At 40.2% G+C, this 27,020-nt stretch overlaps 2 protein-coding genes across 4 annotated transcripts in view; one reads left to right on the forward strand and one right to left on the reverse strand.

Annotated features, from left to right (window-relative positions):
* Window positions 1-3,777: 3,777 nt before the first annotated feature.
* Fili (Fish-lips) overlaps window positions 3,778-27,020 on the forward strand; it is a 74,230-nt gene continuing 50,987 nt past the window's right edge. For 2 of the 3 annotated variants that reach the window (NM_001382077.1, NM_001103932.2), the window contains exon 1: window positions 3,778-4,442. The gene's annotated coding sequence lies outside the window, so the exon portion shown is untranslated. Of the gene's footprint in view, window positions 4,443-15,059; window positions 15,338-23,047; window positions 23,095-27,020 lie in introns of those variants that run through there. The other variant, NM_137775.2, reaches the window with a different exon arrangement.
* Window positions 13,100-14,281, reverse strand: PpN58A (Protein phosphatase N at 58A). Its single transcript, NM_058036.4, has one exon. It carries the CDS (start codon window positions 14,194-14,196, stop codon window positions 13,222-13,224), a length of 975 nt encoding a protein of 324 aa, NP_477384.1. The 5' UTR covers window positions 14,197-14,281; the 3' UTR covers window positions 13,100-13,221.

Genomic DNA, 27,020 nt, shown 5'->3' on the forward strand with positions numbered 1-27,020 from the left:
TCCCATCTCGTTCGTCTAAAAAATATTTTATAAAATGTTGAAAACGTTATAAAACATAAAAGTAGGAATGCCGCCGCCGTAGTGTTGTTTTGTTTTTGTTTAATGCGTGTCAAGTGGTCGTAGATTATGCATTTTTATGGTTTATGGGGCGCTACTCCATCGGTTTTCCTTTTAGACTATTGTTTTCCAAGCAATTAAAGATGAAGACGACTGAGCACGACCTTCTAGCCCCGAATTTTTCCAGCTGTTTTCCGCCCTTTCGCTATCTGAATTGCATTTTTACGATCCCGATTCCAGTTTCGATTATATTTCCTTATTCTAGAGTGAGTCACTGCAGCAAGTGATACGCTCTATAAGATTCTCGTGGTTTAGTGACTCATGTGAAGACAATGGAGCTCCAATCCATCAATCATTTCACTTGCCAGAAGGCAAACCTTGGGGTCTCATTGAACTTATTTCTCTCTGCTCTTCGCTTTCTTCGCCTTGAGGTTAAGCTAATTAAAATAAATGAATATATTTCATAATTTTACGAACTGCATATTAAGGGCCAAAGTTTGGTGGACTTTGACAATTAGCGGCTAAAATATCACTTTGCCATATAGCATGCAGAAAAATCATTTTTCAAAACACAATGCATATTAATGATCGTATCGTTTTCTTGAGAAATGCCACAATTAAACATATTGAAAGAGTTTACAATTTAGTTCATTAAGCAAGGGATTTCTTGGAATATGGGATTTTGAAATGTGCAGGCAATGCTCATAAAATCTTATACTCTTAAAAATTGTATATATTTATTATATTAATAAATTTAAATTGTATATAATTTCCTAGAACACAACCAGTTCGAATGCAAATGTATTTTCACAATGTATCTGACGACCTTATCTACAATCTCGCACCCATGTAGACTGTGACTAATTGAATGCCCATTTCTCCCGCTTTTGCTTTTGCTCTAAAAAATCCATTCCCGTTAAGACTGGAAGGCAATTCCCGGTTTTGGTAATTTGATATTTTCGATGTCCACAAATTTTTCACTAAATATGTTTAAACTCATTTCCCCTTTTGGTATCGCTTTCACCCCTCGTATCTGTAGATACTTATTCCATTCCCTTTTTGTTCTTTGTCTTCTGGTTGCACTGTTTTGTCTAATGAAGCGTTTAAACTCCTGTTCGTTGATGATAATTAACACAACTCCATTTCTGAAGAGTACTGTAAAAAAGGGGATCTCATTAACCCTTGACATTTGTCACACGAACGCGGGGGAATTTCGTTTTGCTTTTTTGACGAGATGAAGGAGTTTTCGAGTGGGTTCCAAGTTTGAATTGAAGTTTCGGGCTCCTTTTGTCTGCTGTACAAGTCAATCTACGTGACATCCTTTTCGTCCTTACTTTTTTACTCCTTTTTCGCTAAACGAAATTGTTGAAACAGATGTCAAATTGTTGTGCATTTTGTATGTTTTTGTTGCCTTTTTCCTATTGTATTTGTTTTCATTTCCATCGCGGTGGTGGCCCCTTTTGTTTTCGTTTGTTTTGGTTCATTGACTTTGCGCGGTTTCGAATTTCTGTGAAATACTCAAAACCCCATCCCCAGCAACTCCTACTCCTTCAGGGTTCCTCAATCGATTTGCAGTCCTCGCAAAGGGCAACTTGATATGTCCTCACTTTATTTTCGAAGGGAGTCACGGGAGTGCCGAAAGTAAAGGGAGCAACACATGTGTCTTCTACATTTGGAGATCCTAAGATAATGCAATCTAGAGTTATGAGCTGGCCTAGTCGAGTTGCCACGCGGAGTCGTATATTTATAACCATGAAGATATGCTTCTTTAAGTAGATCTAAAGTGCATATACACAAAGGCCATTGCGTTTAGAATTTATTTGTGGTTAGCATGGTCCGTAAATTTTTAAAGGTTCTCTGGGGGAATGAAATATTATGGAACAAAAGTTGTTGAATGAATATTATTGGTTCCATATAGTTTGCATTTTATTAAAATTTTCTAAGGTAAAACTAATTGTAAGTTTTACTTAATGCAACAACCCATGTTTTAAGTCTTATGTCTATTTCTATTCCACACCTTTCTGAAATAAAGAAGACGCAAGAAAGACAACCGAAGACATGCAGAAAGTGCGAAAAATCATTTTGTGATAAATAATACAACTTCATCAGCGAAAAACGAACCCCCAAAAGCGAGGTTCCTCGCCCTCGAGAGGACTACCCCCCTCACCACCCTCCAAAAGTCTTCGTCTTCGGAGCGTGAGGCGTGCATAAGTGAAATGTGCACAAGATACAAGATACAAAGATACATTCGAGACAACACCGAACCGAGCAGCCAAAAAGGTAATTAATCATCGTCATGGGGCGTGTGCACGATTCGCTTAACGTGCGCCTTTGGCAGTGGTTCCCCCGCCCCATTCCCTTGTTCCACCCAAAAAGGGGGGGGGATGGCCAGGGGCTCACGGAGGGGCAGGGACGCTGACTGAGGGTCACAGTTTGGTCTGTGCAGAGTCAGACAAACATATTACTCAGGGCATTTCCATATGGTCTACTTGAAGTGTACACCTAAAGATCTTAGCTGGTGTTCCTATGATATATTCATTTAATATTGTACATTAAGTTTGGGAGATTATATAATATATTTAAAACAAATTTTATGTACTACTAATTTTAACTTATTAACTTAACTTAGTGAATGTAAAAAACATGATATAAAATTTGCCATACTTCAGCTACTTTCAATTGATTTTTCCTTAACATAAGTATTGTTGTAAAAGCAAATAAGCATTTTTTTTTCTCTGTAGCTTCATCTCCTTCAGCTGCGAACAAGGGGGCGTCGTGTGGGGGGCGTGGCATGGCGTGGCAATAATCATAACGAGGCAAATTAATGCGTTTCATTCTACATCAAGCAGAATTCCCGTGCACTTTTTTTTTGCCCACCCTTCTTGGGCGACACATTTGCTGATTTAGCAAATATGGGGAGTTGGTAGATACTTTTCCCCTTAGATATATATTTATGTTTATTCCAACCCCCAGAGTATCTAATACATTCTAAGCGTGTGTGTGGCGCCCACTTATTAATTTGCGAGTTTTTAAATTTTTAATTGATTGTGTGGATGATTTCAGCGATTCTGCGAGCGATTTCATTTGGTCATCAGGGCGTTGCAAACTGGATTTATTTAGCTAATTGGATGCTTCTTAATTAATGGGTGCCGTTGGCTCGCCGCATAGATTTAAAGGTGGTGTTACTTACTTTTGAAAAACTTTATGCAGCAGGTAGTTACCGAAATATTTATGTTTGTGAAAAAGCGGAAAAAAGATTCTCTGCTTAAAATGCTGTTATCAGGGCTCTTAACATTCTCTGTTAAATGCGCTACCTGTGGCCGCTTTATAAATTCACTTGGATCGAAAAAAATCCACGTGCTTATCAGACAATGCTACAGAATTTATTGAAATAAACAAAAAACAGCTGTTGGTGGTGCAGCAGCAACAACAACACGGCCTTTTAAATTCTATCCTCTCTGCCACTTATCGCATGCGACTTTCCAAGCAAATGCTCCATAAAACCGAGAGAGCAAAACCGGTTGGTCCGCTGTTATATTGTTGAATGTTAACCGATTGGCTCCGTACAAATCGCACTGTTGGCCGGCATCGCACGTGTAACTTCCCATATGAGTCGCGCTGTTAACCGCTAAGGGTTAAAGTTTTCGCTGTTAATTCCAGCCGAAGGAAATTCGAATGTAAGGAAAGTGGCTCGTTCGTTTGTTCGCTAAACGCAGGCGGTTAGTTTGAAAATTTTCTTCGACGAAGGCGGTTCTCACGCGGCTGTACACGCGGATGCAGATGCTCTGTTATCGGCGCTCATCGAGATACAAATTTACGTAAAGTTCGCTGGCCAATTGGAAGTGCGCGTGCTGGAAAGTTGGGAGTTTTGGGCCATAAAACACAATTAAAAGTGCTAACGAGAAGGAAACAAAGTTACCGAAACAAATTCAAACAGAAAACGCAAAGAAAACAAGCTACTTTGGCTTTAAAGATTTTAATGGTCTATTGTGTGCGTGTAATTGCCTTGATTGATAACTGTTGACAGCGACTTTTGCACCCCATCCCCGCCCGAAAAATTCCAGAAATTATATTAAAAGCTGTCGGCAAGTGTGACCAAAGTGCGTTAGAATTCAATAAGTGAAGAAGCAGAAGCCGAATAAGACGGGCGCGCAATCCCGCTTTTTACGCTTTGTTAGTGACGAGTGCGAGTTGAGGAATTTTCAATTAAAATTACACACAGAATCAATGCAATTATAGAGACGATTGCAAAGTGCGCACTCAATGCAATAGAAGCAATCATTTTAATGGATTAATTGAGCCTGAAAGAAATTCCTGGACATAATTTCAAAGTTCCTGCAAAGAAGTTGGAAATCTCTGTATTGCAAGTGCTTATCTACGAAAAGGTGAGTTGGTGGAATAATTTGTAATTGAAGGGGTTTGAAAGGATTGTGGAATTACACATCTCTGCACTCGATTCCTATCGGAACGGGATAGTAATTATCCAGTACAATTGAATATCTGTATGGGAATGTATGTAGTTGGAGGGTATATTTCAAACAAGTCAACTTTTTGTCCTTGCAAGTTTAGGAATTGGGTTCTTTATTTGGATGGGTTGATGAGCTAACAAAAAAATTAAATACTCATCCAAAATTAAATGCTTATTTAAATGATCTATTGTAGGTGTCAATAGACTAGCTGTTTTCCAGTAGTCTTCCTGCCCCTTCTTTTATACTTCCTTACCTTTATGGTCAATTTGATGTGGGTCAGAACGTCATTTTCCGAATGCCACGCAGGTTTGACATTTTTGTCTTTCGGGTACCATCTTTTTTCGAGGGAACCCAACCCATGAGTGTTGATTAGCATAAATGTACAAAGGTACTTTTCGTTAACTGCGGTTGGCATCTAATTAAAGTGAATGCTGGTGTTGCACTCGCTGGCTGCATTGAATTTAAATTCAAGTTGGCGGCAGCTGTGAAGGCTTTCCCGACTGTCTAATTATGCGGCGTGAAAATGCAACGCATGTACAAATATTATTGCTGCAGTTGTTAACAGTAATTTCTAGTTGCTAGCTTTGTTTGCCTTTCGCTACGTGCGTCTATTTAAAGTGGATCTCAAATCGAACATTATTGAAACAGCTTCAAGTGGCCCAAAGGCAATTGTTTAAACACAGAACTTTTTGTAGAATAATGATGGATGCAGACAAAACATACCTCTTTAGTTTGTGTGGCATGTTTAAAAACCACCTAAAAAGAAAGGATGTAAAATTAAAATTTCTTGTTGTATCCCTTTCGAAGCTTAACATTTTTCATGAAGTATTTATATAGCCATTAAAATGTAACTAAGGCAAGGTCCTGAGGTTTCACCTTAACCCAAAGCTGTCTCTAGCAAAAACCCCAAGTCACAATAAGAACATTGTTCTTCAAAATATGTGGGGGTGAAAATCTGGTTCAAGTGCTTGGAGAATAATTAGTGAATGTGAGCATCGCATGTGTGTGTCAAGTTGACGGAAAATTGTGTAGGAAACATTCTTGGCAAATATTTACGTAGAAAAAAGGAAAACAGCGCTCTCGCTGAGCAAAGAGTTTACCTCAAGTGGACTTTCTCAAGTGGCTTGGAAAACGAAGAGGGACCTGAGTTAATTAAAAAAAAAAAAAAAATCCACAGGAATGGAAATTGCTTTTTAATATTTTCAACAAAATGCAAACAGATTTCCACTTACAGATTAGTCGAGCGAGAACACTGCACCTACACACTTGATTGAAAGACAGGGGTCGCGGGGGCACTGGAAGGAGATGGCGGACCCACGTAGCTATCCTCCATCTCTTTCAGCCCCGGATGACAGCAACTGTCACACGTTACGCATTAGCGATCTTCCCTTTCCATCTCTCTCCTTTTGTATATCTTGTATTGCTTGTGCAATGTTTGTGTAAGTGTGTCGGATCGCAGCCAGCTGACACAACTTGGCCCACCTCTCCGAAATGAAAGTGTGAATGAGATGTGAACTGCATTAGTAAATCGAGTTAAGTCGGCCTAAGTAAGTACTTCGTACATTTCCGTTTTGGGTCTTTAAATTTGTCGCCCAGTTGGGGAAAGTGTCAGAGGTGTTGGCTTGAATGGAGTTATTCCCGGAAAATGTGGGTAAACAGCTGCGTTTTCATAGGAGGATATACATATGGGAGGGAGGTATTCCAAATGCACATTGCGCAACTAAGATAAAAGGATCCTTGCCTTGTATATTCTATTAACTTCATAAAGTTTGTCATCAGGCGCACTCATTAACCTTTAATTTTTCTATTATATTTTAATGCATTTTCTAACCGAATTCTTTCGTGTTAATTCTTAATTTCAGCAATTGCCGGTTTTTTAATTTTTTTGCACCTATAACTATCTGCTAAGCCGTTGGCCATTAGTTCGTGCCGCACAGAGTCCGAAAACTATTTGAATGCGAAATCCGTTTGTGATGCGAATAATTCCACCACATTACACACTTGCCTTCCCCTCATTTGCGTTCCCCGCTCTTCAGCTGCAATTGTGGTGCACATTTTGCTAGGCAAGTGGTTGCATTTCGGTGGTTGAAAAACGGTGGTCTCGGCGGTTTCGTTTGCCTCTCGTTTCGGGAAAGTTGATTTGTTTGAACTGATTATGGGCATGTTCGGTGCGGTTTGCTTTGAGTTATCTGGCGCAGCGATAATAGTTTTAAATAAGTTTGGACTCGAATTTAATTGGCCAAACTAGTGCCCACCACATCGGAGTGGATATCTGCCCACTCCAATTAGCCAGGCAGACTCTGTGACAAATATGCGATGACACGAGAGACGTGACTTATCTGGAAAACACAAGGCATGCAGGGAGGAGTATCGTCATCTTCATCTATATCATGGTCTTCATGTCATTCTGTCTGCCCAGTGTCAGTGGGCATTAAAAACTAAACAAATTTCATCCATCCTACTCGTGCTGGGAAACGCTGTGAAGTTTTTCCTGCCCAAGTTGCCCAACAATCTCACAGATGCCTACACCTGTCGTCCGACTAATTTATATCTCGTAGATAAAGCATCGCATGACATGTGGTCCATCTGTACTAAATATAAACACACTCAGAGTTATGGCCAGAGTTGACCAATATGAAATCATTAAACAACGGCCACAGAAAAGATGACGACAGGCAAACAAATTTGTTTAGAGTCTCGGTAATTTGCATAATTGAGTTGGAGTGTGGGGCATTGTATTGGGTTACAGATCCTCAACAGCCGATAAACAATAAAGTGCTAGGCAGGCAAGGTTGCTGACATTTTCCATGGATGTCGTCGGACAGATCTTTTGAGTGATTGAGTTATGGCCGAGATTTTCAGGAGATTTTCTGGCATTAGGGTTTCACATTTTATGGGCATGTGCGTGGGGACAATTAATTCGGGTAATATTGGTTTTCAAATTTCATATGCTTTTGGTTATGCGTCGGATTATTTTTCAGATGAAAGAGATATGAGTTTTGTAGGAGGGTCGAGATGTGAGGCAATAATCAATATAAATAGTATTGAACAAAGAACTGGTAAAACTACTTGCTTATTATTCTGCAACGGTTCCAATAATGACCATTTACTACTTAATTTATATATTATTGTTTCCTTTTCATAGCAATATTTCAAAGAACCACTTTGGTGCAGTCATCACCAACACATCCTTTTCCAATAACCTGCGCATTGATCTATTCCATCTATTCAACTGTCGTGAAACTGGAAACCTTCCATCAAAGTTAACTGCATTTTTATCGCCTCCCCCGCCAAATGTATAATTTCTGAGTAATCAGAAACTGGCCATTCGAACTGCCCTGCCCATTGCCCATCTGCCCACAACGATTACACAATTTGCATCCGACTCACGTCCAAGTTGAGTGTCAGGATCTCGAGTTTAGCTACTGAATGGACTGCGAGCGAAAACCGAAGAAAAACCCAAACTGCAGACCGAGACCAAATAGAAAACCGAGTTAAATTATGATAAAACCGGAGCTGCAAACAAAAAACCCATTCTCTCCATTGGATCTGTCTTCGGTTTATACTCGTATCTTTGCCAGCCGCCTCGACCGCAAAATGAACTGACCAAATGGCTCGGACGGAGAAAACATTTTTGCTAAATGCAGTTTGGCTGCAGATTAGTGCGAGTTGATTATTTACTTTGGCTTCAAATTGTGCAATGCAAATAAACGGTCTGCAGCCGCAGCATTATTATGTTAATGGCAACGAAATGCAGTTGCATTCGCAGTTCTCGGTTTCTTGAACGTGTTGCCCATGCGGGTCGTAAATTTAACTCCAACTCTGCAGCTCTGCAAGTCCACAACTCCGATTCCGATTTCGATTCCCACTGAAAGTTTCCAGCCGCGAAAAGACCAAAGTCAGCGCCAAAAGGCAAAATGCAGCCAGGCGGTCCAGGCGATGCATGTTGATTATTTTTATTGCAATTGACAAATGTCGGGGGAAATGCCAATGCAATACTCTTGCGGCGGGTAATTCTTTTGTAATTGACCAGCTGCCGTTGGTTTTTCACTTTTCCGCCTTCATATCCGACTTTTACTTGGGGTCACATAAATTTTGGCAAAAATAGTGATTTGTGGGAATACTTAAATCGTAAACTGTTGGAAAGTTTATTTTAACTGTTTAAGGTTGAACTACTGCTACTCAAAGCATTTTAATGACAGTTATGAAAACACCCCCCACCTTAAGTTCAAAATACCAATATAATTTTAGTGCTCCACCTTCGGCTGCTTTCAACCTGTATCTTCCAACGTTTTCGCACATAAATCTTCTGCTTTTTATAAGCCATCGCATCGTGGGTGATCTTCCCTTTATGCGAGGCACACAAAAGCGCATTCAATGATTGATTATCATCGTATAATTCATTAATTTGACACCCACGCGCATCAAAAATCCACGAAAATGGATGGGTTTTGCTGAATATTTTTAGTAATCAATAGATTATTTCTACCATTTTGCGTACAGAAGAAATCGGTCGGAAGGCGAAGAAGTGAGGGAGCTGCATGATGATGCGCCCGCATTCGCAAAGGCAGTCTGAAAAATTGATTTCTGCCGACTCACGATAAGAGTTACAATAGTCCCAGGCAGTTTATCTTGTCCTGGCAATCGCGTTCGATTATTAACCCCCATAAACAAGGCACTCGCACAGTAGCCCTTAACCCCTCTCCAACCGCCTTAACCCACAGACTTTTGCCTCAGACTTCCCATTTCCATTGTCATATGCAGCTCATCTCCTCGCTTTTACCATGCACTCGAAAAAGAATCAATTATGAAAATATTAAGTAAATATTAAAATAAATATTACAATGTGTTACTACACACAACAGATTATTTAAATAAAAATATGCTGAGATATTTTATAAGAAGCCAAAACTAGCCAATCAGCTTACTCATTTTCTGTCCGTGCACTGTGTGCTTTCCTAATAAATGTTTTTCAATTTTCATTGTGGTTAGTAATTTTTCCTTTGCTCATCATGCAACTCCATTGTTGTTGTCTGCGGCTTTTCGTTGATAATGAAGAAAGCAGTGGGGAAAATGCTTCATCATCGACTGGGAGGCCAAGGCCTAAGGTTCGCCTTTGTTGGCTTATTGAGCCATAACTGCAACTTTGTTTGTTCTTTCTCTCGCTACAATTTTTTGTGGTTTTCCTCGTTCCTTTTTTTTTTGCTGATTAATCATGTTTTTTTATGGGTTCTCTGGCAGCTGTTCTTATGGCAGTGAAAGTGGCCCGAGCTAAAATTTCTTATATTTTGATAACTGAATTAGGGTTTTCGGGGAAAATAAATTGTTGGAAACTTGAAGTGGTAAGCTTGATTGAATGTTTGTTCGGTGAATTTTGGAATTAATTTCTTAACCCAATTTTTAAAGTGTGTATTTATTTCTTTTTCTTTATTAATTAGATGATTTCTCGCTATGTGCTTTATTAACTAACTTGTAGTAGCAGCCAGATGTTTTAACTATTTTAGACAACTCATCTTCATCTGGCTGTATTTTCCCAAAAATCCAATTGCCATAGTCATCATTTTTCACGGCATGCCAAAGGCACCCGCTTTTCCTGTCAAAAAATGTTTGTTTTTTATATTTTTGAAATTCCCCCTAAAAGGAGAAGAGGAAGGTGACCAGCTAATGCCGTGTCCTACCATTATATAATTTCCACTTTTTTGTGCCGTCTCACCGAAGCAAAAATGTTATAAATCATTCGCGTGGGCATATTTTTAATAGACTTGTTACTCGTGTTTCCATTTCGTTGGCCTTTTTGGGTCGATTGCGGTTGTATTTTTTCTGTTAATTAAATGCCAGGCTAGTTTGCGATTTTGAAAAGGGTTTGGGTTTTGGTTTTTGTAATCTTTTAATTAGCAAACATAACTCCTTTTTCGGTCATTCTAACCCTACCTCTGTTTCTTTTTTTGCAGGTGAGTGAACTTTCGGAAGGATAACAAGCTAGTGAAATGATTCGAGTAAGAAAAGTTTATAATCAACTGTAAAAAAAAAAGAGAAAATCTCTCGTGGACCAAAGTCAAATCAAGTGAAAATCTTTTCACACCCAGAGATACAATAGAAGCAGGCGAATCTGGATTGGATAGGGATTTCCTTTTCCTTTCGCCCCAGTCTTCACTTTCGCCCGGCAAACAAAGCGGTTTTTGTGTGTTTTGAGTGACAAAACCGCAACAGACATTGACTTTTCACTGGTCTCCCACTCCCGGGATTCCTGAAAACTTTAAAGAACCGAAGCCAGGAACATTGTCATCATCATCATCATCGTCGGCATCAGTCAGCCCAACATTTCCTTCCGCTTGTTAGAGTAGGTTTTATTCGGGGATTTTTTGGGGGTGGAGTTTGGAGCTTTTCTTCTTTTTCTTTTTTTTTTTTGCAAGCGTCACATTTGACGCCCCACAAAAATGGGGGATTAAAGGGTATGGGTGCGGAAAAAGTTGCGGTTGGAAGGGGATCTTCTTCTCGAGGGTCTTCTGTAACTACCTTTTGGCATATGGTTAAGTTGGCTTTGGCTTTGCGAGTCCGCACGTGATTGATGGTTCTGCTGTAGTCCATGCATATCCCTTTTTTCTTCGTTTCTCGGGTTTTCGCCTGCACCTGTTGTCGCACCAGTAAACTGGAAAAGTTGCTGAAAACTAAGGGAAAGTCTTGAAGATTTTACCTGCGATAGGGTAGAGCTCTATAAAAATGGAACAGCCCATAGGGAAATATCCCTTACAATGCTTGTTATTGCCATTTCCTGATGGGTTTATTTTTTCTAGAAAAAGAGACCCCAAGGAAATGCAGATTATAGGTCTATAAAATATTGGGTGGAATGGAAAGCTTGATAGATTTATTGAGTATTTCTTTTCCAGACAATATGCATTTTGGAAATTTTTATCAAACACCTTTAAAACCTCGAAAAACTGTTCTTGGAACTCAGCTCTACTTTCACTTTCCCCCCTCTCATTTTCCAGCTTTTCCGAAGGGCTACTCCCGACATGGAAAACATCTCTAAATCTCTAAACAAGCTGCGTCTCATTTCTCAGTTCTCGATTCTCTGCTTCCGAGACTTGTACGTCAATGTCAAACTTTGACAGATGCCAGCCGGCAGAGAAAGGAGAAAGGAGCTGAGAAAAAAAAGCGAAGCATGGATTTACTTTTATTTTATTACTGTCATTGTAGCTCACTGGCTGCCGCCTTTCCGTCTTCCGGGGAAAATCTTTGGGTCCAAGGTTGTGTGGCTGATGAAAGGGGGGTGTATGGGTGACTGGCTGACTGACTGGTGGGTGGTTTCCATTGCCGTTATGTGGCTTTTGCGTAAGGATACATGGACGTCGTTATCCCTTTTGGCTGCTTTATCATCCATCTGTGTTCCCGGCGTTCCTCCATTCGTTGTTATCTGCTGTTTAGTCAGGCGACGGGGAAATGGGTGAAAGTCTTTCGTACTGCTCCTTCGACTGGCAGCTTTTTGGCAAGTCGTAAATTAAAAATGGCTTAATATGTAAATCCTGCAGCTTGCTGCCGTCTCTTTCCCTCCGTCTAGCACTGGCCCTTTCGCTCAGATTAGTTTTGTGGATATTTCAGCTTACGCCTGTCCCTGTCTTCCCATCCATATCTCTGCATCTCCATCTTTTTCTCGGACATGCTGCATCCATTGTGGGGTTAATGCGGCTGGGTCCTTTCAACCCCACATGTCTGCTTATTTGCCCTGGTGTTTTTGTTTTTCTTGACTGTTGCGACATCGATATGCTTGTGTTGTCATTTGTCAGCAACATGGCAAGGATATTTGCAAGTGAAACTCCTGCTCGTCCTGAGCGTATGACTTTTGGGCATCCTTGGTGCTTAGAAAATTCAAATTAAATATCGGAAAAAGCTAAATTTATGCATTTGAATTATAGTTTATTATTGTGCCCTAAGTACATAAGTATTGAATCCACGAACTTGTCATGTCACGCAGCACCGCTCCCTTCTCTCTTTCATTATCCTTGAAATTTGCATTAATGGCCACTGCGCATCATTCCAATTTTCCGAAATGGATTGCCATTAATTTATTCCCTTTGCAAATTGCTGTGTCATTTAATTTCTCTCTTTCCCCACATTTATTCTTTTTTATTTTTCATATTTCCCCGCCAATTTGCATTGCCCACTGTGTGAGTGTGCGTGTTGTAATGCATTTTAGTAATTATTTTAGCTGCTTTTCACTTTCGTTGAGGGCAGTCATTAGCTTTTGAACTGGGCGAGGAAAATTGTACAAAATTCTTTGCCAACTCTGCCATAATTTAATTGCCCTTATGACTTAACTAGATGGAAATTAATGATTATTATTTATCAAATTAATATATATTACTTTTTGCGCGACTTTACAAAATGGAGAAATCAGTGTGGTTTTTTTTATGCTGAAATTGTTGATGAGATGGGATATAATTTAATGGATTTTTCGATTAATTGCGTATAAAGTGCAGTTAATTATGTAATGATAATATCAGCTACTTTGTGGTGTTCACGTGATTTCAAATTGTAGCCTAATATTGTTTAAACGTTTTTTAAAGTATTATTTTGAATTGCAACTGTTTATATTTTAATTGTGCTTCTTATAACGCTAACTGGAATATGGAATTTACAATATGGTTTAAAAAAATAAACTACTTTACAATGATCGAACGGACGAATCTTTAAACCTTTAAACACTTATATCTGATAGTCTCCTCTGCTCCGATAGTATTGGCCTCTGAACTCGAAAGGTGCACAACAAATCCTGATTGATGCACATCATGGCCCCAGCATTATCGAACTCCCCGCAGTAGTTTGGGGCCGAGAAAATTGTGATCAGCTGGCGCTTGGCGAAGAACTCGTAGCCATCCTCGACCACCTGGTGACCCCGACAAATGAGGTTCAATTTGAATCGGTGCAAGAAGGCACTGACCACATCTGAACCGAAGGTGTGGCTCACGCCCCTTTCGTTGGGACCCCAGCCCATGATCCGCAGATCAGGGTCGGACCACAGAATATCGCATATCAATCCGGATTCCGGTATTTCGATGGGCCGGCGAATTTCCCGTATCTGCTGCATGCTAAACAGATGGGGACTCAGACCGCCGTGGCAACAGAAGATATTCTCCTCGATGATCGCCGCCAGTGGCAGGCAGTTGTAGCAATCTACAAAAGTGCGCCACAACTTCACCGTGTATCGCCTTTTGCACTCGTCGTAGAATCCGTAGAAGTGATTTATACTGGAGCACTCGTGGTTTCCTCTTAGTAGGTAGAACTTGGTCGGATACCTTGCCTTGAGGGCCAGTAGCAGGGTCAATGTTTCGATGGACTGCTTGCCTCTGTCCACATAATCACCCAGTAGCAGATACACCGAATCCGGCGGATAGCCATTGGACTCGAAATAGCGCAAGAGATTTAGGTACTGACCGTGTATGTCTCCCAGTAAATTAATCGGAGCAGGAATCTCCAGCAGAGTTGGCTGTTTGAGCAGTACTTCCCTGGCCCGAGAACAAACCGCTTCGATTTCCCGGACGGAAATCTGAACCACGGATCCTATCTCTCCGATTAGTTTTAGCTTTGCAATTATTTGGTCCAAATTGATTCCCTCGTCGAACTTAAGAGTTTTATTTTTGTTCGAGCCGTTGCTTAGTAACTTCTTCATCATATTTTCGGCACACGGAATTTTGAATCGCAATCATGTGTGGGGTAAGAAGGGCTTTCGTTTCTTATGCAGCAGTTTGCTGGTTTAGTTTTCCTAGGATTTTTGAGAGCAAAATCAAGGTAGATGAAATGGAAATGTTAAATTTTATTTGTTAATCTTTTGTTTCTTCAATTTCATAGTAAATCCCCCATCAGACTAAAACCATTTAAAAGCCACATTACTGTCGTTTCATTCAATCAACTAAATTTGAATCACCAGTCCATGCTAAACGCCCCCACCCACCCTTACTGTCCACCCGGAAAATCCCGCCTTATAAGCCCCCCCCCTTCCCTCTGTTAACTCCTCGCCAATTGTCAGTCCGCCCTTCATCTTTGTGTGAGCAATCGCATCCGTTGCTTTTATTTTTCAAATCAACATAATGGACACTTTGCCCGACGGCAGCATCATCCAGTCACCTCCCACCCCCTTTTGGCCATCACCCCTCCGGCCATGACAATGCATACATATATAAAGCATATATAAAAAAAAAGTGAAAAATACAAAGGCAACTTCAGTTTTTGGGCTTTGACAGCAGACATAGAATGCAGAAAGAGAGCGACGCATTTTCGAGTGGGTGGGCCAACCCCCATACCAGCAGCCCCACACTCCTCCCCATCTTGGGGTGGATCAAGCCCTAGTCCCCCGTTTTCCATAGTCAGTTCTTAAGCCAAAACCTACCGCAGATGCAAGTATACTATCTTCAAATGCACTGTGAATAAATATATATCAATATTATTGCTAATGATTTTTAATAACTGCTAAGTACGATCAAGTAAACATATATTTTTGTTCTTTGATAATTCTGTCAAATTTCGAAATACATTTTTCGAACGTTGAAGATATTATAATATATTTCTGCCAGTGTATGTCCGTCTCTTCGCCACTCATTACACATTTTGCTAACTGCAACACGGAGTGTTGTTGCTGCCGTTCTTGCCTGTTGTCATGGCAAGTGTCACAACAGTCGCCTGCATTTTGTTGATTTTACGAGCATGTGACAGGCTGAGATTCTGCGAATGCATCAACATCAACATCAAGCCAGCGCATCAACCCTGAACCGAGGAATGGAAATTGAAGAGGGGAAAGTCGGAAGCGGGCTACAAATGTAAGTCGTGTGATTAGTAACGGATTCCGCAAAGGGCGCTGCGGAAAAGCGGTTGGGGAGGCTGCCCCCAGCACTCGGGCCTCGACCCCCACTCCCCTCCTTTGAACTTCATCCCAGATCCATCAAGTTGACAAGACCATTTCTGTCCACATACGAACTTGTGTTCTTTGATGAGAAATATTTTGCACATTGCCTTGACTTTCTACATTTTATCACACAACTTAAGCATTTCTTTAATACATAAAACCAAATGAATGTATAAATAGATTTATATAATAATGATACCAGTTTGGATAGCGTATTTACCCGTTGAGATTAGAGTTCTTGCGTTGTGCAAGTACAATAAATATTAAAATGTTTCACACAAACTATAATCTCAGCACTTTGCATTTAGAGAAAGATGGAAAGCGTAGAAGGAGAAAACAGATTAATATTTTTGGACGAGCGGCTTCTGTTTCATGTAGTAAACACAGCTGGACCCATTCTTTCATTTTCGGTGGATTCCAGCTGAGTTTTGCTTATCTAATGCATTTCGCCCCTACACTTGTCTGTCTCCCTCGCACAGACTTGCCATCTAGCTCTTCTGCTGCTCTTATCTCTGCGGATGATATTGTATTCCCCGCAAACATAAATGCACTGAGAAAATTTATACTTATCAGCAGCCAATGTTAGCTTTTTTTTATTAAGATTTATAAATGACGTAATAATTATCTCTTATTAAGCTTAAAAACTTATTTAATTCTTGTCTTAAAAAAAACTTTATTTCTTTCAGTGTTTCAGCAGTAGCTCCTTCTCCCTTACTCCTTTTGCTTGTCGCTGTAGTTGTTAATTGCTTGCTGCTACTTTCTTCAGCTCCCCCTCTCTTTCTACTGCCCTCTCTCCCCCTCTCTTTCACTCGTTAATCACTGCACACATGAATGCGGTAGTTGTTGTTGGCTTTGCTTAATGGGTTTTTATTTGTTTATGCATGTATGAGTACTAAGATGAGGGATGCCCCCTGCTGACCACTCCACATCTTCCTGCCTTTCCATATCCACTATCTACTGCCATCTCACTCTATTTATCTTAGCTATAGTCGTCGCTTCTGCATTTTCAAGACCCATGGGAATTTTTACAAATGTTTTCAACGACAAGTGCTCTTTGCAAAAGACCAAGATGGGCGGCTAAAATTTTGAAATTGTTTATACTTAACTGGGCGTGACAGGAAAGTTGTTTTTTTGATTTTTGGCCTCTTAGCCTTTGTTATTAATTATATGTTTGTTTGGCCCTTTGAAGTTTTTGAGATTCGTGAGGGGCCAGCCAAGTTTTGTTTACATGATTAATCATTTCATGAAATGCTCCACATTTTAAAAATATAAATGGTAGAATTTTAGTTTTACTTAAGTTTTCTATTCTTTTACCTTGAAGCTAAGTGCAACAACTAATTTATTTCAATAATATAAATATATGGCCAGTACTCAGCCTTCATAACAAACCATCAATCAAAGTTGTTAAGAATCTACATACATGTATGACAAAATCCGAATCAATTAATTTCTTATGGAAGAAAAAAATTCGGATATAAATATCAAATTTCCCTTGACATTTTTTCACCCTAATATTATGCCCCTGAAAAACATTAAATACATCTGTATACAATCGAAAACTTAATTAACATTGGACCGAAGGGAAATGTCATTTCATAATTTCGATTTTTGACATTTGCCAGGGTGCGATGGATGCAGTTTTTGCGGGCTGCGACTAATTAACACATTTATGGAGTGGCAAACATGATGTACAAATATAGGGAGAGTAGTTCCTACAGCCCTCATAAATACAACGTTCCTGTTTATTGGAAAACCCATCCGAATGATCCCGAGCATTAGCATTTGTTGCTGCGTTTGTAATTATGCACAAACCGAAAGGGACAACTGTTGACATTTTCAATTGTCCTCATTCATGGCGACCCCAAAATGTTTGCTAATTAAGCAATCAAATAGTTGGCGCTTCGGAAATGAAACGGAACTTTTTCAAAATATATCGAAGTTTTTTAAAGACAGAAAACAGCAGGCTCTGGACTAAAAAAAAGTGGAATATAAATGAACGGCATCCAGAGAAAGGCGTGCACAAAGTTCAAGAGTTCAACGAAAAGATACGGACACATAAATGTATGGACAAAACATGAATGCGGAGACGTGTGCCGCCAAAGCTTTTATAGCTGTCGCCGTTCACACAATGCAGTCCGAAACAAATATAAATCAACTTCGGTGGCAGAGGATCCCCCACCAATTTCCACTGTATGCCGAGAGACAAAAGATCCCGCCAGACCAAAAAAAAAAAAAAAAACAGAGAGTGGGAGATAGTTGCTGGTTTTTGTTTATTTATTCATTGATTTTAATACACTGCCGCAGACAGGGGAGTGAAAAACTTCTTGTAAATGGAAATGCATTTTCGATAAACCATTGGAAATTGATTTTCCCCTCGCCAACACCTTTTCACTCCTTCCCCAATATTTCGACTAATTGTGCGTGCTTGTGTGTGTGTGACGTTGGGTGGCATTTTCTTGTTCTTTTTTGGAAGCTGCTTTGTTTAGCTCTCATTGATTTCCAGCTGTTTTCCTCGCTGCTTGCTGGAAATTAATTTCCCCTCTAAACGGATTTTCATTGTAATTTTAATATTCCCTTCTATGCGGTTGGCGCAGTTGTTGGGTGTTTCTTTTATTCGTTTTATGGCTATTTTTATGTTTTAATATTTATGGTTTTTAATGTTCCATATTTAGTGGTTTCATATGACTGCTGCTATGCACACGAATCTCCTGTTTCCGATCCCCTCCCACATTCGAAACAGTTTCTCTTTTATAGGCTTGTTCTGCAACGGAAATTGATCGTAAAACCCACACTGACTCCTAAAAAAGTTCACACGCTGAAGGGGAAAACATTAGTTGTCTCACAATAAAGAAACTCAGCATTTTATATTATGAATGATGGGGCACAATACTTGTATATAGTAAGGAGTCCTACGTGTTAACTTTCAAGTGAAATAGATTCTAAGACCCAAAATCATTAATGTAGCATGCTGAAAATAAAAAAATCATTATCCTCTATGTCCGTTCTTGAAGCACTCAATATATTTCCATTTCTTCCCTAGTTGATCCCATCGAAGTATGGCTGCTTCTCCAGTTGTTTGCACTTAGCCAACTTGAGTGTAAACAATAGAAACCGTAGAATAAGAAAATGTAGTAGCTGGCCATAAAAGCAAGTGCAACACTTGATCAGCTTAAATCAAACAAAATGAGGAATAACATTTTCACTCACACTTTTTCGCATTTCCACTCGCTCGCTAACAAGTGAAGTCAACTCGACATGTCGTTGGGTGGAAAAGGGGCTGGAAAAGTGGGCGGAAAAGAGGGCGGGATGCGGTCGTTGAACGCCCAAGTCGGTGTACTATACCATACTATATGTCTCTGTGCACGCGCGACTGGGGGAGCTGTTATATATTTTCCAAACATTATAGCACTTTACACTTTTCACACGCTAAAATAATATTTTTCCAGGCTGCAGGAAGAGGAGCGGTGTGGCGCAGACTTTCAGAACGAAGTGTTTACTCTACTCCATTTGGCCGAAACAGTCCGCCCGCCACCTCCTTCCAGCCACTGCCCTCTCATCCTTTTGAGTGCGGCCTGTGCAAACAGCAAAGGGAAACAAAAGCTGAGGGAGCAGCGCCAAATGTCAAGTAGCCGTCAATTGGACAGTACGACATGGGCAGCAGAAGCTGTCTGGGCGGTGGGAGGCGTTTGGGCCAGAGTCTAAAGAGCCAGTGAGTTGAGACAGTTTTGTTAACCGCAATTGGGCTCACAGAATACTACCAAAGTCCCCGGAACAGGCCTCAATTCATACACATAGAACAATTTTGATAGTCAAAGTCATTTTTATAATCCCTTTTTTATAAAAATTTTCATATCCTATTTTTAAGCAATAGCTATAAAGTTAAGTTTTCTTATAGGTTATTTTGATAATATGGTGTACTTATTTTTCCAGTGTATGTTAAGTGCTTGCATTTTTATCCTGGCCGCCTTGTCTTCGCCTTTTTGCACTTCGTCTTTGGGCAAACACTTTTACCGTTGACTTTGCTGCCCTCCTGCCGCTTATGTTGTCGGGTTTCCTCGCTTTTCCACGCCTTTGCCACCCGAAGAAAACCCGTGAAAGGCAGGCAGAAAACCGCTTAGCATGTTTACCGCTATGTACGTTCGGGACTTGAATTCGCCGCGTTGCGTTAGATCGCCGCATGTGTTTGTGGCCATTAGAACGGCTAAAAGCAAGCGCGCTTTCGCCTGGGAAAGGTGAGGAAAGGTGGGAACAGGTCGGAAAAGCGGAAAATGCCTGGAAGTTGGAAGTGGTCGGGGGGAGTTGGAAACTCTGCCGCCGTCGCTAATGTTTGCTCTGCTCTGTTTAACCCATAAACGTGCCTTAACCGCTCGCGCCGACTTTCCTTACACTGCGTGTGTATGTGTGTGTTTGTTTGGGTGTGTAAGTTGGGCTTTGGCAAACATTTTTTGCATCGGCAAAGAGTCGCGTGCAAAGGCACGCAAACACGGGAAATGGAGCAACTCTGTTTGGCAGAGCCTATAGGGTTGCCAAGTGGTCGAAAGTTTTTTCTTTTCGGGCTTTTGTAGTGACTGTACATAGTACTAGTTACGTACTTCTTATCAAACTCATTTACAAGAATTACGTAGCCAAATTATGCTTTAAATTTTTGTAGCTGTTAGCCAAAATGTTAAATCGGACTTAATCTGTTTTTTTTTTCTATTCGTTTTCTACAGAACTAGCTTAGAGTATACTCACCGCTTAAACTAATTGGGAATTATACGCGAAAACGAGACTTTTTCTGGCTTAACCTTAACGCCGGCTAATCACTCACTTATCTACCCAAATCTGAGGCAATTAATTGAGTTGCACACAACCCGTGTCCCCAGTAATCCGAAGAAGAGATGTTGATCTTGACTAGAAGTAAAATCTAATTAATATTACAAAAAACGAACAAAACAATTGAGGAGAAAAAAAGGCGAGAGACATCAGCCTCTAAGCCTGGGACGTGTTGATGTCTATTTAAGTTAATACTGATTAATGCTGACAAATTAACTATGAAATTAATCAATGTCCGAGTATGTAGAGCAAGTTGAACAACAGCGGAAAGTCAAAAGAGGCCCACGTTGATAGGGCACAGCTCCACTTCCACTGTGGCGACATCTAGCGTTGGGGGCTGCTGGGCTTTCGAGGGGTCAGAACTTCTGTTGTTTGTCACTTGTGACGATTTATCAATGCCAGCATAAATAAAGAAAAGAGAGCATTTCATCAAAGTGTCAGGCAGATTATCAACTCGTCGAGAGAAACTGGGACTGGGCGGTGACTAGAGATAGAGGCAGCCGTTCAGGCTCGACTTAAGTTGACTTATAAATGTATGTATAGTCCGTGTAAATACTGTAGCATTGTGCGTGTTTGCAGTCCATCACACAACATGTGATAATTCCAGGTTCATCAGCATTATAATCAACATAAAAAGTCAACTTTTGTGCGCCAACTAAAGTATTTACTTATTTATACGGAGTAAGCGACATGTCTGTCCGCATTTACCATGCAAAAGTGAGCATAAAAGTTCCCATCATCATCCCATTCACATTCACCATTTCCCATCCCCCAGCCCATCACTCCAGCCATGCTCACTTCTTGAGGATGCTGCTCTGCGGCGGCTGGTGATGATGATTGAGCAATGGCACGCAACGACTTTATCTTTATCTTCATTTTTTGGCATCCGAAATTGCATAATTTATTGCGTGTGACAAATCATGAAGGCAGCCGGTGACATTCGTACGGAACAGGACCAACAACTGTTTTGCATAACTAATTAAGCCTGACGGAAGATGGACATGGAGTTGTTCCAGGTGTCACGGGGAGGATTAATTTAGTCAATCCATGTAACCCGGATCTTTTGGACTGGCTTAAAACACAGTTAAAGTTGGGGTGCCTGAAATGTTTGGCTAAGATACTTTCTTTATTAGAATTGTAACTGCAAACTGTTTTTCTGCTCTAATCCCCTGCTCTATATATGTATGTAAACTAACCTCGTTGGGGGCATCTGTCAAACCCATTTGATATTCAAAATGAAGACATTAGCCCGACAAAAGGGCATCGCAATCTAAATGAGAATGCGTCAGCATGTAATTGGAAAGCGCATGGCATATATTATCGGCTAAAAAGCACCGACCATTGGGTTTAGCCGGTTTAAACAAGTTCCCATAAATTCGATGCCGCTCAAAGTTGTGTCCACTTAGGAGATGTGTCACAACACCAGATGGGGGCCACGGATCGTGGCAGCGATAGTTAATTGTGACCATTGGATGTCCAAATTTATGGTAGCATTCTCGACGGGCGTTGAGAGAACCCCGGGATGTCGGTTTCTGATATAAAATCTCAAAATTATGGACTGCAACGACGGCAATCGCAGCGTAGATTTCCAGTAATCTTGACCGACATTGGTTGCATGCATAAATTTCGCAAATTATGGTCGCTCACACTGAATCCACACAGATCCCCCGGCTATGGGGCAGAAATAAAAAAATATCGAAGCCACCAAAAAACCATCATCCTTCGCAGGCTAATTGAACCAGTAAATCGCAGTCACATTGCCTTGGGCTTCGGTTCGCTTCCAGATGAACCTTCCTTCAGTTTTCCGTGGCTTTGTTTTTCATGGCCATTTTTGGCTTGACTTTTTCTGCAATTCCAAACCGTTTGCTCCGTTGGTTTGCCCTCGGGATTTTCATCTTTGGACACGACTCTGTCGTTCTGTTCTTCGATTTGAAAGTTCAAGTTTTCCCTGCCTGTCGGGCATATTCTGTCATATTTTTGGGCGGCGTCATGGATAGGTAGAAGTGGGAGGTGTGAGAAATTAAAATAAATAGAAGGGACAGCGAGTTTTGTGTTTATCCCCCAAAGCTTTAGTACAAATTTAGGGAAAAGCATACGCTAAAAGCAAAGAAGGTATTAAAATTCGAATTGGATTATTCTCTACTATCTAAAAGACACACATCCTGCGGCAGAGTACAAGTATGTAAGACAATTAATAATACTTAAAAAAGGGCCCTCACCTAAGGGATACAAACCACCCACATATGAACATCTTCGTCTAATTTAGGGGTTTGTTTTGGGCAATGAATAATGTGCACTCACCTGGAAGCATTAAGCCGACATTCTTTCCATTTTGTTGAGTTATTGGCTACACTTTTCCTTGACTTTCCATCCGGAGAAAGGACCGAAAAATGATTACAAATTGCGCACGTATATTTTGACTTTAATTGAAATTAGGTGCGATAATTAAATGCATTTTTCTATGCCCATGCTAAGGGTGCCCTTTGACCCTTGGTAGGAGTGGCTGAAACCATATGGCACATGGTAACCCAAAACAGGTCAGAAGGGTGTGCATTTAATTTTTGTTGAATCAAGTGTGGTCACTTATGTGGCGATATACATCGAGTTGATTTATGACAACATATGTGTGGGCATTTTCGGGTGCAGAATAAATGAAAGTCAGGCATGAGGCTTACAGCTGCTCATGAAAATGCTATGAAAAGGTGTGAAACCAGTCTAGGAATAATTCTAAGATGATTAAGAATAATTTGAAAATAACATATGAATATAATATAATGACTAAACTGACTTCTTATCTTTTTATTTGCAGGTAAGCATATTTTTGGATTTCATCGCATATCCGCACATACAACACACGTAAGTTAACCCATGGAATACCAGATCCAATGATTTGTGAATTCCGCAAAAAAGCAAAGCAAACAAATGGGAAACAACATATTTGCCCTGCAATCAATATCGAATGCATTCTGCTATTCAATTTCCAATTCATTGCCATGCAATTTTCAAATATGTTTGGGATTTTAAATGCGCCTTTGATGTCTGCGTTGGCGCCCCCTATTTTCCCGTTTTCCCGTTTTCCCATTTCCCGCTTTCGCTCAGATTCCTCATCTATTTCCCATGGGAGTGGTAACATATGCAAACGGCATTTTGTGGCTGCATCATTAACAGCATGAAGCCAGAGGCGTCCCAAGGGGGATTGGTAATGGGGGGGTCGTGGGTCAAGGGCTCCAGTTCGACAGACAATGGAGGACCTGGCAAAAACAATTACATTTCAATTTGGCTGATGTCAAAATCAGTCTCGAGGCCCCATACCTAAAGCCCCCAAAAGTCAGCCACTGGCGGCTGAACAATTGTTAATTGAAAATTGTTGGCAAACAGCGGGAAAATCAGAAAATCAGGGAATAGGGGATGGCTGCATGTTGCATGTGGCCAAAAATATTTATGCATTCAAACAATGCCAAATGAGCACCATAAACAAAAAGAGTTGGCTCAGTCAGCCCCATGATATGGTTAGGAATTTCAATAAAATATTAAACAGCTGGAGGGTAAATCAGTGGGACGCAGGAGATGGATTCCAAATTTTATAATCATTTTAATGGAAAATATACACAATTTGAAACCAAAAACATTCACAAAACGCAGCTTTTTGGTGTTTTATTACTCGCTGTTTGACACAATATTAAGTGCACTGAAATAAATATTGTAAATGAATGTTCTTTGTAAGCCTGTGCCTGCAATTTGTTTAAACTATGTCAGCAATTTCGATACTTTCAATGATTTTAACAAATTACAATTTGGCTAAAGCATTCGTTGTGAATGAAGAAAAAAAAAAAACGAAACTCTATAAATGTGCTAATACCATCAAAGTGAATGGACCAATATTGCTGTCACTAATCTCAATTCATTAGAAACTGTTGATATTTTACTGCCAGCTGAAAACTGATAATTGCTACCATTAGAACATAATTAAATGCATTTAGTCTGAAATTGTTTTGGGAAATTATAATAGAAAAATTCCTGCCGATAATATCATTATTTAGACATTTTAATTGCTGTTCATTAAAACAAATTAAAATCTGTGTGTGATAGAAATGCTGTGCTATATTTTCGAGTGATTTGCAGATTGTTAAATACAAATCAAATCGCTACTAATTATTATATAACCATTTTGCAAAGATCCCAACGTTTCTCCTCTGTTTTTTCCACACTCTAATTACTTCAATCATCAATAAAACATCAAAGAGCAAACGCCGACGGACAAAAACTAATTTGGCTGAAGAGGAAACTTGGCTGCCACCTGTTTTCGGCTCATCAACATCGCATCGAGATGGCTTGGTTAATGGTTAATGGTCATTAAGAGCGCATTTAAAACGCGTTTAGTACATGCGTGTGGAACTAATTTGCCCGCTCCTTTCCCCAATCCCCCGACCTATTTTCTATCTTTCGGTTGGTGAGAAGGGGGCAAGGGATTGCGGAATGGTTGGGTATTTTCGATTAGCTCATTTCCGCCTTTCCTTTGATATTCCGTGTAAAAAGAGGACCTAAATTGAGCTGCAAAAAGCTTAAATATTTATACAAACTAATTGGCTAAGCCAAATTGAAATTGATCGAAAACTGAAAAGCACTCGACCCTTTGAAAGGATTTGAAAAATGTAATGTGAAAGATTTTCGCTCATATTTTCATTGGACTTTGCATGAAGCCTACTTTTCACTCCTACAATCTTTCAGATTGTAAAAAACATTCTTGCCAAATACACCGAAGCATTTCTCTGTGGGCATATTAGCTCGACCATTCTTTTTGGCCAAACTCATTAAATGTGGCCAACAAAAGCTTGGTTACTTTGCTTACGTGCACAGTGGGTCTTAATTAAATTATGACTACGTTAATGTACCGTTACACTCTGCCCACTCCATTTTAGTGGCTTTGCATGTCGCTGCTCATCAGCCACAAATCGCTACGGCTTCACACACACACACACACACACACTCATTAACATTAACACACACACACATAGGTAACTTCCCTCTCCCGAAAAATGGAGTAATTTTTGTTTCCTTTTCCGGCGCCTTTGTTATTCCGCCCGGCAATGTTGTGTGTCCTTATGTTGACTTCCGTTGCTTTGGCGTTTCGTGTCAACCATTCGAGCCATTTGAGCCATTTGGCGAAATGTAAATAAAGTAATTAAAGTAATAAAATTTGTTTTAATGTTGCAAACGCGCGGGGCAAAGTTCGGTGGAGGATCCTTCGGTGGAAAGGTGATAATTACGCTTATTTAATCATTTATTATGGCCATTTTGATGTGCTTTTTTCGCTGTCACCCCGTTTGTATGTTTGTATGTTTGCTATCTCCACCTAATGCTTTCTTTTCTGTTTTTCCCTTTTTTGCAATTGTCGATTAATTTGTTTATGGCACGAAATTGTCGCGTTTATCACGTAGCTCACCTGGCAATTCATCACCTGCTTTTGCTATATTCATATTTTTCCTTTTGCGTTTGCCTTTGTTTTGTAGTTCCTTTTTCAATTGTGGTTTCAGCTACTTTTAGCTTAGATACCCTATAAACTAGAAGATTTAAATTGTTGTAAGATATAAAGTAATCTTCATATAATTTTACCTCATTGCCCTCTGAGGTCCATTTACCTTATTTACTTAATTAATTAGTTAATTACAACTCAGAGCAAGACGCATCAATTAAATTTGCGCATTTTCTGCTCACATGAGTATTTTAATTTAAATAATAAAAGCACTCGCAAAAAATAGACCCCTGACCAATCGCCATGGAAACTATTACCCCAAAGTTTTGCAGCGCATGCAGACGGATATAAAAAACAATTTTAAATTAAATACCAGACAGCACAGACAACGAAAATAGAAAAAGAACTCTAGACCTCCCCACTCGGAAAATAAATAAAAACAGCAACAAGCGAAACAGCTTCATTTAAATGGCACGCAAGGGCGCCACTTGAGTCCTGGACATGCTCCAAAACCCCCCAGCTCCAACTCCTCCATATTTCCCTCACCATATCTCCTCTGTTCGCCCAATCTGAACTTCGGCAGACAGTGTAATGAAAAAACTTCTCACACTTTGGAGAAAAAACAGAGGCAGAATTAGAAGTGTAGGGATGGCAAAAAAAAAAAGGCAAACAAATGTCTAGGGCGCGTATTAAATAGTTGCCATTTTTTCGGGATTCCCCCTTCCAAGGGTTCCCCTTTATTTTTTCTTCTTTTCGCCGTGCATCCATGAGTAAATAATTTTCAGGTTCAAGTGGCATAAAATTCCCTTCACTCTCTCTCTCGTTTCCTACAAATTACACGGTCTCCACCCACTAATTTGCCCCCCCTTTCCACCCAAAGAGCCCGCATAAATAACGCCATTAAACATGTTCGGAAAAGGAGCCAGGGGATAAATCGAGGGGGGGGGGCTATTATTATTAGTGGGTGGACAAGGGGCGTAGGTGGGCGATGTGGCCCCCCTGCGCTGTTTCAGCGCTACATTTTTATCTGCCGCCCATTTCAAGTTTTCTACACAACATTCGGCTGGTATGCACTGAGAGAAATAGTTTGGGAATACTGGAAAGAATCAGCTTTACAATTTATATCTCAGCTTAAAAAACGCTTGCAAAATAACTTTAAATTTGTAAAGCTCTATAGTGAGAACGAAACATCAGGTTCCCATTCTTTTCAGTGTCCTGGCAGCTTCGGTTTTGTTCTCAGCTTTCTCCAGCATTTAGCTTTGCCATATATCAAGCGATCCAGCTCATGTGTCTGAGCCCTGTCGTGCGG

The sequence above is a fragment of the Drosophila melanogaster genome, chromosome 2R (genome assembly GCF_000001215.4).
Source record: "Drosophila melanogaster chromosome 2R".
NCBI lineage: Eukaryota > Metazoa > Arthropoda > Insecta > Diptera > Drosophilidae > Drosophila > Drosophila melanogaster.

Excerpts from the sequence above, each read along its gene's own strand:
- PpN58A (NM_058036.4), bottom strand. The coding sequence starts at position 14,196 with ATGATGAAGAAGTTACTAAGCAACGGCTCGAACAAAAATAAAACTCTT.